This window comes from Nicotiana tomentosiformis, chromosome 3 (assembly GCF_000390325.3).
Source record: "Nicotiana tomentosiformis chromosome 3, ASM39032v3, whole genome shotgun sequence".
Taxonomy (NCBI): Eukaryota; Viridiplantae; Streptophyta; class Magnoliopsida; order Solanales; family Solanaceae; genus Nicotiana; species Nicotiana tomentosiformis.
Window position 1 is genome coordinate 117324677 of NC_090814.1, and position 16470 is coordinate 117341146.

Genomic DNA, 16470 nt, shown 5'->3' on the forward strand with positions numbered 1-16470 from the left:
GTGTGTAAAGCATCAATAAGATTTGAAAGGCCAGCGAATGCTATCTATGTACACCGGTCCAGTCAAACCTGTGTCGGAGTTTTGTTGCCTTCATTAATATCCTGGAGTAGTCCTATGGTCGATCTGTCACCCAACCTACTTAAACAACCTAAAGGCTACGACCGTCCTGTTTGGAGAATGACCCCTTAGGGCACGGCTTAGTCAGTTATCCTCGAAGTTCAGACAAAGAACCAAAACAAACGAATGATCAACCCCAACCCCAAATTGCAAAACAAAAGAAAAGACCCCCAGAATAAGCCATAATCAGCTATCACCATGTGTACACTGTAACTCCACTTCTCTATTACATGAGTGCCCGATAAGAATATAATTTCTACTGGAACATCGATAACACTAAAAATAACTTGTCTAACTCGACTAATGTTGGTCTTCGTTAAACCTGATTTCTACTATTGCACAACATATTCAGACTAGGAGTTCATAGTCCGACAACGTTACCATCTCCACCAAAGGGCATATTAGTTGTTACCCTCTCCGTCATTTGCTATCAAGTATATGGTACTCCAGTCATTGTAGCTCGACCATAGAGTTATAACACATCTAGGCTGAGCAACTTCACCAAAATCAGCTTGCAGCAAATGACTTAACACAGCAGGCATATTCCTGGAGCTACATAGTCACGGAGTGCACCGGGGCCCTGACATCCAAGAACTATAGCCACTTATACACAAAAATTGAGGTTCGCTCAACACTGTAGGCAGGCTCCACGATATGGAGTCCAGTTGTGATGAAACAAGTGACCTCGTGCAAAGAGTCATGTAAACAACTCCGGAAATGACCACATTATGAACTTAGCAAAAGTGTCCGACTCCAAGAACTCTATATGAGCAGCCCTTCCAATTATAGTATTCAAGTTTCTTCCTTGCAATGTTGTGTCAAAGTTTACGTCACACCTCATGAACACTCGATGCTCGGATGACGGAGCACGTATCTGGTCCAAGCAATTATTCAGCATCTCCAGGAATACTTTTCCCTTTTTAGAGTTGTCCCCTGAAGATGCTTGGCACATTTCGATTCTTGCAGAATGGTATGGAACATAACCATCCTGAAAAGACAGAATCAGCAATCATGGAATGAGATTGAAGGGGGAAAAAAGACCTGGACGACAGCAAAGATAATAATAATAATCTCAAAGAACAGCATGTCCCTTTTGAGACAGTTCATTTGAGCAGTTCTATTGACCAACTGGACACCTGATCATAAAATTCTTAGAATCACCAAACTGCTTTTCACTTGACATTACTTTTCTCAATTAGTTTTATTTATTTATTTTTTTACGTATAATGGCACAAATGACAACTATACATGTTACTTAAAACATTTTCCTAATGAATGAGAATGTACAAGTCTCAGTGAAAACAGAATACATAGTGGTAGCCTAACTAAAACAAGGTGTACAGTTGAAACAGTGAGAGTTAGGTAAGAAAAATGTTGCAGTAACGAGATTGGTGTTTAAAACTGCAACTAGCCTGTCCTCCTGATGAGATGTGAATATACCACTATTCCTGATATCATAAACCACTCCATGAGGCAAAAATGCTTCGATATCATTGAAAAAGCAGTTTCCATAATACCACATAGAAGAGTCAAGACCAGGCTCCCTAATGGAATATTTAACCAATCCATTCCGGATCGTCCGACATAGAAGTGTTGGAAAAGAAAGCTATCTGAGAAGTAACGATAAACAGCATAGAAGGGTGATTTTCCTTTTCCACACAGATATTATCTTTATGGAAGTCACAAACTCTAATTGGAATGGGAGGTGGACACCATGATGAGGCAGGTGGAGAGGGTCAAGGTGTTGAGGTGCTTCCATACAGAGGTGGAGAGGGGAGTGAGCCAGTGAGGTATGCGGTGGAGAGGGGAGTGAGCCAGTGAGGTATGCGGTGGCAACTGAAACTCGGTTACCAATCAAATTACAAGCAATTCTTGATCCACACTATACGAAAAAGCGAAATAAAATAAAGCAGTTCCGGAAGCTATTTGAGTATGTATACACCCAAATATTTAATAGTTTTATGCCCTTCAAGGTCTTTATGCTCCAATCAATTGATTTTGTGCTGTGTGTTTAAAGTTGCAGGTTAATATTATAGAAAGAACGAATGCGCATTATGATACTTCAGAAAATTATTCTCTGCATAAAATCTGCCATACGAGCAACATGTGCTTTACTATTGGTTCAAGCAATTAAAATTAGTGATATAATTTATTTAGGATATAATACCAGAAGGAAAGCTTGTTAAACTTAGTCTAGAATGCCTTACGAATATAAAGGCCATGGAATCTGTAGAAAATATCATTGGTACTTTCTATCTCTAGTAACCAATGGCTAATATTTTACACAGAAAATTAAGTTTACTATATATGTTGCTTAAAAGACTCGGACAAGTGACTTTTAGAAAGTTTCTACTACTGATCATAGCCGACATGCATTTCAACTTCTCTTACTTTTGAGCCTAAAAACCATTGTTCAACATCTGGCTAAAAACTTTCTTGGCATAATTCCTTTCCTTTTGCAGACACTTCATATGATGCAAATCAAATACCTTCATTAACTTGTGTACCATCTGATTTATATTCTTCTTTTTTCCTTCTTTTGGGGGTAATGGTCGGGGGCGGGCCACATTTCTATTCATTTAACAAGTTGAACATCCCAGACAGACTTGCTGAACATCAGTTCTCACAATTTTTTGGTAAAGGACATCAATTCTCACAATGAAGAAAAGATACAGAGAAATCATCTACGAATAAAAGGAAACAGAGAGGTCATCTCTCAAACCAAATTGTCTCAAGATGAGTACACCCAATTTCAGTTCTATCATATTCTGGTCCACAAGTATAAAATGCTCAAGATCAAAAAATTCATATTGAGTTTATTTACTATAATCAGAAGGAACCATCGCCAGAAAGTAGAAAACATAAGCCAGAAAAAGAAGATGATTAAATACCTGAGGTGAAGATAACAAAATAATATTACTGAAATTCTCCAAGGTTTTTTGCTGGAAAAGACACAAATAAGAGTGTCAGTACTTTGTCAATAGACACAGCTACCGCTGCCTTTTCTTACAGATTAACAAGATTAAATTAGGCCCGACAGAAATATTTGAAATCTTTTTTCGAGGTACTGAATTTACAAGAACCAATAACAAAAATAACTTTGGGATGGAGGAGAGTTAATTGATTGAATAAAAAAACACAACTGCACTCAAGCATGTCATGAAAATAAAGGATAGCAGATATTCCATCTGAAATTCATGACTAAGAGTGCTTGATCTACTTCCCATCCGTAACCTAGCCATGAGTTCCAACAAAAGAAAAGGAATGAATTGGTGAAGCAGTAAATTTGACCGCTGCACCAATACCCTCACCCAAAATTAGTACTATTACACCATATAGTTTGTTTTATTTTGTTGTTGATAAGTTACTACTGTACCATGTAGTACCTTGCAAAGTTTGTATAAGAAAGTGTTCCGGAGATCAGGATCATCTGTGAATGTCAGCTGATGTATACACGGTGTGCCCTTGAGCTTCTTCAAGAGCCACAACCCAGAATTGAACAAAGAATTTGAACTGTACAGGTAACCTAGATGTGGACCAGATACAGAAACATATGTGTGAAGGAATCTGAGATATGGTTCCATGATGCTCTCTGCAAAAGAAGCGCAAAACCTAAGAAATGGTGAGCGATAGTTGAAGAACACTGCTGAGATTACAGGGAACTAACCTGTTAAAGCAGTTCTTAATATGATGTTCCCAATGGAATGTCCAACGAAGCTTAGCTTAATACTCTTTAAATTTCCAGATCTTGAGGCTTTGTCCATCTTTTTTTTTATGAAAGAAGTTACTTCTTGTGCCAACCTTAAGCCCATTTCTCTAAAGTCTCCAGCCGTTTTTTCTTCATTAACTTCTGACATAAGAAATTCTATCTTGGGATCTATTAAAAGCCACTGGTTCCGAACAAGGCGCAAGTCTAAATGATGTCCCTGCAATAAATGGTCTCTTAGAGTTAGAAAGGATTATCGACAAAATAGTTAATGAAAAAGCAGCCTATCAGATCATAGTTGCAGTCAAACCAAAATGAGATACATTTATGTGATCCTAGCAAACCCTGAAGTCCCTCATCCATGTATCATAAAAATGGCACAGTAAAGATAAAGATTTAGTCTCAGAATGCTTTGTATATCTGGTAGAGTTTATTCAGCATGCCAACCCTTCCTCTTGCATTGCCATTCATGAGGAGAGAATCTAGTTACAAGAAGATTTCAAGAACATCAGCCATCCAATTTAAATTACAGGCATTTGGTTCGAGCATAAACATCAGGATTTCCAAAAGACAACTATTTTCAGGTTGACAAGGAATAGGGTGCTCTTATTCACTTCAATAGTTTGTTTGCAGATGCTTCTTCCAAACTTAAATGAGTTATTTCAACAACCGTCATTTTTCTTATTTCAAAAATGCAATTGATGAACAATACTATGATCGAATTGTAACATAGAGTTGAATGAAAATTCATCAAAAACATAGTGCTGAATGAAAAAAACGATGTTGAAAAACCAAGCATGCCATGTTTTCAGACCAGGAACTAGAGGTGCATTCTGACAGAGAACCTTCAATAGAAAGAGAATCACATGGACGCATGCAGAAAACAAACAATAATTATTAATATATTCAATGCTCAGGATGATTAACATGCCTGGAATCCATGGACAAAAACCACAATCTTCAAAACACGGCCATTTTGACAAGGGCTTCCGCCAGGAATCTTTTTGGTGCCTTTAGAATTTGTATCAGCTAGTAAGCTCTTTGCATTTTTTGGCTCCCGGTGGTTGAAGTATGAATTTCCACTTGTTGACCGCAAAGGTGCATTAACAACACGCTCTACAATTACAATTGGGATGCGCGATGGGTCTCCAAATATATGCATGTCTTGAATAGATCGACTGTTGATCTGCAATGAACCAATGCTAAACCATCAACCCATCACAGTGAAGAGAACCATACCCAGCATAATATATTAGATTGTACTAACCCTCATTTGTGCAATACTTCTTCTATGAAGCTCGGCTCGCATAGCTGCAATCTGTGCAGGCTGCATAAAGCACAATTACAGTTCAAGTTAAATACTACATTGAAAAGTATAGAATATTCTTATCCTTAACAACTCAGACTTCTTTGCACTATATATAGCATTTGAGGGAAAACAAGGAGAAGAAACGATAACGATTATAGAAAATCAGAAGAATTGATATGCTTACGTCCTCAGTTGTCTTCCGCATAACAGGTGCTCTCCCACTGGAACCATGGTAAGAAGAACTATCAATGTCACTACTTATGTATTGGTGAGGCATCTCAACTTTAGAATGAACCATCCATATTGACCATTCAGATCTTCTATCAATAGCCCATTGCTCACGCAGAAAGTCCATAATCAACGTCTTATGAGTCCTAAAGGGAAGTAAAGAACCAGTTTAAGATCTCAAGAAACAGCACTAACAATAGATGATGAACCCTAGATATAAAAAACTTTTTAAGTGTGATCTCGTCCATGATAGACAAATTGAGGTGCATGATGCATTAACTGGTATCTAAGGCATAAAATGAGGTTTTTGTCTCTCTCTCAGTTCACTAAATATTACTTATCCGCAAAGACTGAGGGGCTATATAATATAAGCTCACTGAGTACAAGGTAAATGTAAATGGAAACAAACCTGTGGAACCTCATAAACAAACTCCATAAGTAAAGTACTTGGTTGCCAAGGGAATGATACAACTGGCTTAAGTCATCCTTAGATTGAGACTGGAAAACCCCATCGTTTAGTTTCTGCTTAAGAACATAAAGAGTAAGAATTAGCAAGGTATAGAAGGCAGTCCTCCCTCAGTCCTAAGTTAATATCTACTTATTACGTAGGAACATCCGCAAAAGATAAATGCACTTTTGTGAAAAGGAAAGTTATTAAAACATATGTACAACTGAATCTTCATAGTAAGGACAGTCAAAGTGAGAAATTAAATATTAAGACGCACCAAGTTCAATATTAACGTAAGCATAATCAGAATAAATTGCTGCAGTATGAGGATAACAGGATAAGACCTTGAAGCCATTCGATATCTTGCTTGGCACTTCTCCTGAAGCCTTACCATTCATCAAGTCTGTGTCTGCACTTGGAGGAAATTTGGATCCTTGTTCATCATCGAACTTGGAAGTAAAATCAGTAAAATCAATAGATTGATTTATAGCCTTGCTAATTTTTTGTAGCTCCTCGAAAAGTATATCACGTGCACCTGAAAAGGCTTTAACAAGCATTTCCTGTTCCAAGAATATGATAAGAAATGCTGGAAAACCACATAATAAATATTATAAGGCCAATGAATCTTATATGTCACACATGCCCGAAAAAAGATTTGTGATTCTGTCACGGATTCGTCCTCTTTGTCTTAGGAAACAAACAAATCAGCCTTTTTTATTTTATTTTGAGAGAAAGGTAAGATAATTTTAATTACTTGACAGCACCAAGTGAGTACTGAATTACAAAAGTTACGTACAACTGAGCAAAAGCATCCCTGCTTAGCAGGGAACTAATGAAGTCTAACATCTGATCTATATAATTAATATGAGACCAAAACTTAGAAAATAATGCAATTATTGGACCGTCACTGGAGGAGTTTTTTCAAAGTAAAATCCACACATTTCTTTTCCACAAACAAAGCAAAACAATTTTCTAATCCAAACATGCTCTAGTACCCTTTGAACATATATATATATATATATATATATATATATATATATATATATTTAATTTATTTTCCTGATAGCTAATGATATTTTATAAATGGTATAACAGCAGTTAAGAAATTTCAAAGTTTGCAAAGCCCCGATCATATCTAACATGGAAACTTCATCATTTACAAAGGCCATGTTACACCAAAAAGCTATCACAGAAATACATTTGTGTTTAAGGCTATGTATGTTACTATGTTTGCCTTCAAAAATTCTATTGTTTCTTTCATTCCAAATTGTCCACTAAATGAATAGTGTTCCATAGCTTGTGTGTCTTCCTATTCAGACCATCTCTTCTCCAGCTATGTAGGAAATCCAGAATGAATGGAATTTTTTAAGGTAAACATAGCAACATCATAGCCTTAAACACATATGTATTTATTTGCTAGCTAAAATATTTGCACTAAACTAACAAAGCTCTCTAAGTTCCTGAATGATATCAGCCTTACATGCCCTAACAGTTCAGCTCCCTGACTAAAACCAGTTAACCTCACAGAATCTCTTGGGAAAAAACTCTCCAAATTAATCCTTGCAATCTCTTTCAAAGTTCTTAGTAAGTGCAGCTGAAAGAATCTTATGCTGTTATCGAGTTCTTTAGCAATGTGCAGCAGAAAGACTCTTACGTGATGTCAAAAACTCGTACTACCTTCGAATTTAACTAAGATGCTAAACTTAATTTATATGTGAAATTCTCTCGACTAATTCTTTTCCCTACAGAGTTCTCTGCATCATCAAGTTCCTATAGTTCGATTTTATCTTGAAACATATTAATAGGCCGAATGTGCCATCACTAAGGCTGTGTTTACTTACTAAAATTCATTGAAAAGCAAGCAGCAGAAACAACAGAGAATTCAAGGAACCAGTGAATATCTTCCATCTGACTATCATGGTGAATTATTAATAAAATCCAAATGTAAAGCAGAACAATTGAAGCGTAAGCACGAGAATGTCATGTGCTTGAAAAAACTAATAAATAATGATCCTTGACGCTTAAATGATCCATGATCACAAAACCAAGGAAGTCTATTAAATAGCATCCTCCATTCCTCCTTCACATTTTCACCTATAAATTGGTATGTCGGCCTTTCCTTAAAAGTTATACATAATCCATTATAAAAGCCAGGTGTAGGAGTCTGAGCTCAAAAATCGAAAGTCAGGAAGAGCACGTACTTGTTTAGCCTGATCATAATCTTCAGTATTGCTATCTTCGTCCACACGAGACTCGCTGAAAAGGTCCGGTAAAATTTAGTTATCTACCATCTTCTAAAAATAAAATGTGGCACACAAATAAATAGCAACCACATGAAACGGATATAAGCTCATTTACATCCTCATTTTAACAGTAAAGGATTGGAATCTTTGACAAACCTTGGTACCTTCTGTGAGGAGGTGTAAACACCACCTTTTAAAAGGCTGATGTGGACGCTCACATCGACTAGTACTGCATGAAAAGCATCAAAATGTACAGGACAATAAGAGTGCAACCCTAGAAGAGCTTTGGATGGAAGACGAAATTCATGGACTGCAGCAGGACAAGCATCCAAGGAAGACTGCAGACTAATCCTGCAGAGAAAATTATACAAGTACTTCACAGGAACTCAAAGTATATTCACATTTTATTTTTATTAGAGAATACTAGAATTAATAATTGTTTGTCAATAATTTTCTTGATGCATCTGCAGAAAAACACAATTCAAAAAGAACAACTAACCCGTTCTCCAATATAGGAGCATAGAAAAGCTCAAATTTCAGAATAACAGCAGATGCCGGTGGACCCTGCTAGTTTCAAAGCACATATTAGTTGATAAGATTATTAAAGAATACGAAAGATATAATGGATCTCTGGAGAACCTATATGCCCAAAATGTTTGAACAATGTGTACACATACTTCAATTGAACCAACTCACCTTGTTGCTTCACTATTGGGCACAAGAACAAAGCCCACATCAATATACCTTTGATGTGTGCACGTGGGGGAGAAGGGGGAGGGGAGAAATTATGTAAGGGGGCTAAGGCCAAGAGAAATCACCTCATGTTTGCTCAGAGATAAGTTGAATGAGACCATCATGGAGAGAAGAATATCCTGCCTTGCATACTTGATACGGAAAGGCTGTGTGGAGAAACTATGATCTGTATCATCAATTCTCCATACTCCATATACATCTTCGGAACCCAAATCAGGGGCTGCAACCCAAAGAAAGGTATTACTCATCAAACCCAAGTTCACCCATACTGCAAAGCTATATCAATGGTATGCTTTCTATGTGTGTGCCCATGCAGAGGCATTTGCGAACATATACTTTTCTTGCTTTCCTCTTTTTAACCCAAGAATTAACTATAAATGAGGACAAACTATCCTCAATTACATTAAAAGGCCCTACCCAGTCAAAACAGAAACCTAGTTTATTACCCATCAAAAAGAAAGGGGGAAAAGAAAGACAAAAAAGGAAGGATAACATAACCTAGTTTATTCTAACTCATATTCGTCCCTTTTCAAATTAAGATCTCTTTTCAGAGAGCTCATCTGACTGTTTCCTTTCTGCTTAAGATATTAGCAAACCTAGTTCCCAAAGAAGTTGAAGACAAAATTAGGTCCATTAAGTATTTACTTTACGTGTTTCTGGAAAAAACAGCAAGAGGAAATGAATTAAAAAAGACAAGTGCAAAAACAGTGGTGAATTTTTTCAAACTATCAATCAACCATGAGCATATACATGAGATACCGCCAAAGGTCACATTCTGGCCACTAACCCTGGTCAAAACTGAAGAGAATTTGTACTAGTCCAGACAACAGGAACTGATTAAGCAGTGCAGTGATTGGCTTAAGGTTGCGCAGATTCTAGGATACTTAATTGCAGTGTGAAAATAATAGTAGCCATCAAATTTTCAGAATAAATATCAATGCCAATAGAACCGAGAAACATATATAAGAGTCCAAGAAAGAGAAACTAGATCTAGGAGAGTAATTTAACAGCATTCACTAATTGTTGTCTCTAGAAAGTAGAACCTTGTAAAGGGCCAAAGGTTAGACTAACCACAAGTGTAAGCATACTTTCTAAAGATAGAGCAAGTATTCCTTTCATGCCTTTGGCACCCGAGGCGCACATGCTTAAAAAGAATAAATCATTTTTTATGAAATTAAAAAGGATAGATAAATCATAACCAAGACGGATATCAATGTCATGAACTACTGAAAGGGGAACAGGGTTCCAAAAAGGAGAAAGGACTTGTGTATATTATCTTGGTGAACTGCAAAATTCATCTAATTTTGGTGAACTGCAAAATTCATCTAATTTTGGTGAACTGCAATATAGCATATTCAATTTATGATCAATTTTAGTGGTCAATGAAGTGAGTGCAAGCCTTGGAGACCAGGGTTCAAATCCCAGCAAAGACAAAAAACACATGGTGATTTCTTCCTATCTGTCTAAGCCATGTGGGCAGAGTTACGCGGTACCTTTGCTGGTGTGAGGTAGTAGGTACCCGATGAAATAGTCAAGGTTCGTGCAAGCTGGCCCAGAACCACCGTTATCGAAAAAATTATAGCATATTCAATTATGAAAAACCAGTGCACTAGAGAATCTATGACATCTACCTTCCTATTAATTAGTTTTTCTTTTCATATTATATCCGCTGAAATAATGTGATGACCAAAACTGCTCTCTACTTGTAAAATTACAAATTCTCAGCAAGGAAGCAAGAAAATTACAATCAAATGCACATAACATCAGAAAGTTATCTTTGCCAATAAAACTACCACATCAGTCTCAGACTCATAGAAATTAAGCATTTCAGCATATTGATTTCTCCAGTTTTTCCTCAAAGACTGAAATTTTTCTCAATTCTATATCCCACTGTAACTGACTGCAATAGGTGCAAGTCTCCTGCTTATAGTAGCCTGCTGTATACTTTGGCCATTTTGTCATATGCTAGAATTTACCTTCATACTGGATGACTCTAGATGGAGTTCCTAATAACCCATAGTCACCATCTTCCCATCTCATTGTAATTTTAATCTGGTACCATCTACATATTTGGCAAAAATTGTAAGGCATCAGAAGAACAATAGTCAAATTACCAAAGGAGTAAGATAAAGAACTATTGAACATGATATCCACATACCCTTGCTGGAACAAATCAAGATTGTGAAACCGGTGAATGTAGATGGAAATCTCATGCACAGCCTCCAACATTGGTTGTTTAGGCTTTCTGTGCTCAGACTTTGACTCGTAATAGGACTTGAGCAGTTGCAATTGTTGCTGCTGTGACAGTGGTAAAAGAGGCACAGGCCGCACATCAGCACTGTGCAACCTCTTAGGGGTTCCTGGTGTTCCTTTATTTAGACCAGCTATCATCCATCGAAAGCGCCGTAATATAACAGACATCTATTGATGTCTCTAAAAATTTGCATCCCTCCAATTCCCTCCACCCAAGTATTAGCCCAATATATTTCCTCTCAGAAACAAGATTATAATGAGTCGCGATCTCAAAAACGACTATTCTGCTCCAGCTTGTCTAAGAATAAAGACCTTAGTACGGAATCCCTGTGTATTATAAAGATTTGTTTCAGAACTCCTTCATCAAACAATAAAACCTACTGGCGAAAAAGTTTTGATAAGCAAACAGCAGGCAGAAAGATTAGCAGCAAGTTCATAATATCCGACATCAGAGAATAAAGAGTTCAAGATGTTAAAAGCTTCACAAAACTATTTCATAATAGTCTAGGTCCTTCAGGACGTTATTATAGGTTAGAGATCACCAGGGATCAAACAAAGACATTCATTACTGGGCATAGATATCCACATGTACAACCCCAGGATAATAAAACTCAATTCAAGTGTACTACCACCATACATCAAATGTTTACTGCTAGATGTTATGTTGAAGAAATTCAAAAGGGGCAAATATATCATGCACTCAGAAAATGTACTTCTATAACAACCTAATGCAGCACAAAGAATTTCTCAAAACCCCACTAAAACCCCTTTGAACCTCATCTTATTCTGATGCAATGTCTCTCTATTGGTACAAGAAACAAGAACGACATACGAGAGTAAGATAGCAATTACGTAGCAAGTAACTAAAAATCACTTTGATCAATCACCCAAAAAAAAAAGATTCAACAACATTAGCAAAAACCAGAATGTCTCTCGATTCAACTCATAGGGACCCACAATTTTGCAGGTTCTATTAGCAAAATCGAAAATGTCCGAGTTAATCATATCAAAATTTACCGTATCAAAATTACCGCATAAAAACTTTTCAATGCAGAGGTCCGGAGTAACTTAACAATGCGTATGAAAAAAAACAAGAAAAACCAACCTGAAGGCACTGATCGAATTAAGGTTTTGATAGGCGTGGAAAAAACACCTAAAATGCAGTTTCCTATTTCCTCTTTCTTCAGCAAGCAAAGGGGAATTAGCAAGTCAACGGTGTTTGAGCTGGAAAAATTATACTTTGTCAGAGATTAGCAACGACAACGCGTTGGGACGCGGCGGCGACGGTGGTTACTTACGGCGGCGATGGCTATCGGAGTCAGAGGGCGTGGAACTAAGGAACAGATGTGAACGAGGAAATCAATACCTGAGAAACGTAATAGGGGGACAGAGACCTCGTTTTTCCTAGACTCCAACCTGAAAAACAGCTAGTTTCCAATGACACCTGTAACTTTTCTAAAATGACAGTTCTATCCCTGTTAAATGACCCTAATCAATAGGCTCTTTTGTTCCAAATAGTAATTTCAAAGCTTTTCAATAATGCGTTAAATATCATAGCGGCGCAACATCTGAACCCTCATTTGCAGTGTTCAAACCCCACAATCAACGATGTCTTTACTACTTAGATTAAATAAAACAGGATGAAGCATTTAAGATTTACCATCAAACCACTTCATTAAAGACAGTAACTCTTTGTTTCTTGTCTTTTGTCAAGACTAGACATTCGTATTTATTCGTAATGATTCTTTTGTTTGCCATGATTCTAATGAACATTTTTATGTACTCTCCCATTATGAACTTAAATTATTGCTAGTATAAATGAAGAATGTAGCAACAGGTTGATAATTAGTGGGCATTTGGACATAAAAATTGTAAAATTTTAAAATAGGGAGAAAAAAAATTCAAGTGAAAATAATATTTGAAATTTAGAGTTGTGTTTGGACATGAATATAATTTTGGGTTGTTTTTGAAGTTTTGTGAGTGATTTGAGTGAAAATTTTGAAAACAGCTTTTTGGAGTTTTTTAAATTTTCGAAAATTTCCAAAATGCATTTTTAAGTGAAAATTAAAAATTTCATGAACAAACGCTGATTTCGAAAAAAAGTAAAATTTTTTTGAAAAAAAAAAAAGAGAAAGATTTTTTATGTCCAAACAGGCTCTTAGTTTGTTCATGACAAATTCACACAAACCATTATACTATGTTATAACTATCACGATGTCGGTAAATATTTGTTTTAAATAAAGCAAAACTAATAATGAAATTTGGAATTAAATAATACGTCAGAACACCTCTCAAGTCATTAGATTAGATGAGGAAAGAGGTCACTTGATTTCAATATTTATAATTAATTAAATAAAATTGTAATCGCACATGAAAATAAATATAGACTTTACGTGTTAACAGATTTATAAGATGAATATACTTAATTCGAATGAGATTTTTCATATGATTAATGAAATGTTTTTAAACGAATAAGTAAACGAGTATGAATAAAATCATGTAAATGTGTTTTGAATTCTTTCTTCCTTTCACTTTTCAACCGAGTTGAAGAGTTGAAGTCGCAAACATACATCATATGATTATTTAAAAAACCATTCATTTGATAGTGTAAAATATTAGTTTTACTTATCCACGTTCGAATGATATAAAGTGTATGTGATTTTGATCCACAAGGACATATAGCTAGACCATTTAATAGTTTGTATTTTCTGGTAGTTTTACATTACCGTCCAAAAAAAAATGTATTCAATCACCAAGCATTGATTTTTTTTACAGAACTATTTTTCTTAGATTGTTCATCTCGTACTCTCATATGTTCCATTTTCAACTTTTAATGTTGTATTGTATGATATGATACTCATAACAAACGGAGGTTTAGTTACAATTTTTTTAAATGAGTAGTTTCCAGCTGCATCTTACTTTCAAGACAGCAATAAAATGGCTCTTGCGCAGCAAAAGTGTATGCAAAATTTTATGTAATGTGTAAGCTTTGATTAGTAAATCGTATTCTGATGCTACTTCGATGAACTATTTTACAATCCCAAATTCCTTAGGTTATCCCGTGTGAATGAGAATTTAATATTTTTAGATAAATCTTACCGTGTTATGTCTGTTATTTCCTTTTCAAATTTGACCTTTTATATCGTTTTGTTATGATGTTTTTTTTTCTATTTTAATTTTATTATCTAGAATGATTGTATAGGGTAAAATATGTTCATATTTAGTGGGCGTTTGGACATAAAAATTATAAAATTTCAAAAAAAAAAGTGAAAAACAATTCAAGTGAAAATGGTATTTGAAACTTAGAGTTGTGCTTGGATATGAATATAATTTTGGGTTGTTTTTAAAGTTTTGTGAGTGATCTGAGTGAAAATTTTGAAAAATAGCTTTTTGGAGCTTTTCAAATTTTCGAAAAATTTCAAAATTCATCTTAAGTGAAAATTAGAATTTTTATGCCCAAACATTGATTTCGAAAAAAAGTGAATTTTTTTATTGATTTGGGATGAATTACAATGGAATAAAACCCTCTATATATAGGGAAAAAGTGACTTAGCCACAAAGTAACTAACCCTAAAAATTCTCTAAAATATAGATATTGTAATCAAAGAAGATGAGAGAATTCTTATTGATTTGGGATGGATTATAATGGAATAGAACCCTCTTTTTAAAGGGGAAAAGTGACTTAGTCACAAAGTAACTAACCCTAAAAATTCTCTAAAATATAGACATTCACCTTAAATACAATTCTATTTATAACACTCCCCCTTGAATATCTATTCAACAGATAATGTGTCTCATTAAAATCTTAACTAAAATAAAACCCAGTGAGAAAAATTCTAGTGAAGGAAAAATAGTACACATATCTAACAATACACCTTTTGGTTGCTTCGTTAAAAACCTTGCAAGGAAAACCCAGTGGGACAAAAATCTTGTAAGGAAAAAAGAGTACAACGCATATTAATTCCCCCTGACGAGACAATTAATTCGCATCTTTGAGCCTTTGCATTCCAATCTTGTGCACCATCTTCAAAAGATCGTTGGTAGAGATTTGATAAACAAATCTATCATATTAACTTGAATGAATATGTTGCACCTTGAAATCATCATTCTTGATTGATATGTAATGTCTTTGTAAAATGTCGTTGAATGACATTTTCAATATCTCCATGGAGGTAAAAATTCTCGATATCACATTATCATGCTTATAGTTATAACAAGCTACATATGTGCACAAATTACACTTAGGATGTGGTAATTGATCAGGACCAAAAAATTCTCCAAAATTGTATATGTTATTAGCATTTTAAATTGTCCATGGATTATCATATAAGTATAGTCAAATAAGCCATATAAATAGACTTTAGATTTACATCAAGTTTTCATGTCATGTCAAACATATAAGATACATGAAAGTGATTGCACACACTATTGACTTTATACTTTCGAGTATTTGAACTACATGTCTTTCATATGAAACCAATTCTATTCGAATCTTGTCTCTTCTATTTGGCCAATATTTTTGTGTTTGTATTCGACAGACTTAAGATCATCATCTATACTTAGCACTATCATAAATGTCGCCGGCGAACATTTTATATTGATTCCAATATTTTTTTATAAATACATAACATAGAAATCTCTTCATTCATATTTTCAGGTACCTGAACCTCTCCTGAAATTTTCTGAAGTATTATGTCATGTGATCTTCTAGATCACTTACCTCCTTATTATGATCATTTTGATCATTTCTTTATCAATAATTTTATTTGAAACCAGTTTGTCCATACGCTTTAAGCGTACCATAGACTTTGTCTTTCCATGACTTATTCTAATATGAGCATTTGCAGTGAGAATATAGTTACTTTATTTGGATCAGCAAATGCGCCTGGCATGCTTTGCAATATATTGTAAATGAATTATCTTTTTATGAACTTCAAGTTCATATTATCTTATTCGATGATCTAGATGTACAAATAATAATTCATTCCGTAACTTTTTCTCAATTGTTTATCATGTCTCCCCATCATGTTAGAAAAACTAACTTGCTTCCCCACCTTTGTGCGTTATAGTGTTGATCAAAATATATACCGCACATCAATAATAATAAGATAAAATTATTTGGTTCCCGACCCTGAACCACTTGCGAGGAGAGAATGTAATATACTTTCGTATATAACGTATATCAAACTGATATAGATAACTTTTGTTCACATAAGCAATAGTTTAGCTATTAAGTTGAGGCGCTCAATAAATCATTTTGCTAAACTAATGTCATGACCTAAACTGATGTGCCGCGACGGGCACCCGATACCTTACTCAATCGAGTACCAACATAACGTGTCTTTTTATATTATACTATCATAGATTACTGAGCCGGAAAGGCTGCCGTGAGATAAGTAGAATACAACATGTA

The 16470-nt window shown here is 35.2% G+C and overlaps 1 protein-coding gene and 1 long non-coding RNA gene across 2 annotated transcripts; one reads left to right on the top strand and one right to left on the bottom strand.

Annotated features, from left to right (window-relative positions):
- Positions 1 to 293: 293 nt before the first annotated feature.
- On the bottom strand, positions 294 to 12454 carry LOC104115638 (uncharacterized). The gene is made up of 16 exons (XM_009626316.4): positions 12163 to 12454; positions 10963 to 11384; positions 10781 to 10866; positions 8870 to 9024; positions 8551 to 8615; positions 8208 to 8402; positions 8010 to 8064; positions 6153 to 6368; positions 5770 to 5882; positions 5317 to 5506; positions 5091 to 5150; positions 4755 to 5009; positions 3785 to 4043; positions 3504 to 3709; positions 3009 to 3059; positions 294 to 1105 (listed from the first exon to the last, which is right to left on the bottom strand). The coding sequence occupies exons 2-16, from the start codon at positions 11223 to 11225 to the stop codon at positions 815 to 817; spliced, it is 2460 nt and encodes an 819-aa protein (XP_009624611.1). The 5' UTR covers positions 11226 to 11384; positions 12163 to 12454; the 3' UTR covers positions 294 to 814.
- LOC108948370 (uncharacterized) lies at positions 1790 to 2022 on the top strand. Its single transcript, XR_001973088.3, has 2 exons — positions 1790 to 1907; positions 1940 to 2022. It is a non-coding gene; the product is annotated as an uncharacterized lncRNA (long non-coding RNA).
- Positions 12455 to 16470: the final 4016 nt, after the last annotated feature.

Bases quoted from the DNA above. Each gene is read 5' to 3' on its own strand.
- LOC104115638 (XM_009626316.4), bottom strand. From the start codon at position 11,225: ATGTCTGTTATATTACGGCGCTTTCGATGGATGATAGCTGGTCTAAAT. The intron at 8,065-8,207 runs GTTTGTCAAAGA...GGACCTTTTCAG, and splicing joins TCCTCACAGAAGGTACCAAG to CGAGTCTCGTGTGGACGAAG. The intron at 5,883-6,152 runs GTCTTATCCTGT...GTTCTTAAGCAG, and splicing joins AGATATCGAATGGCTTCAAG to AAACTAAACGATGGGGTTTT.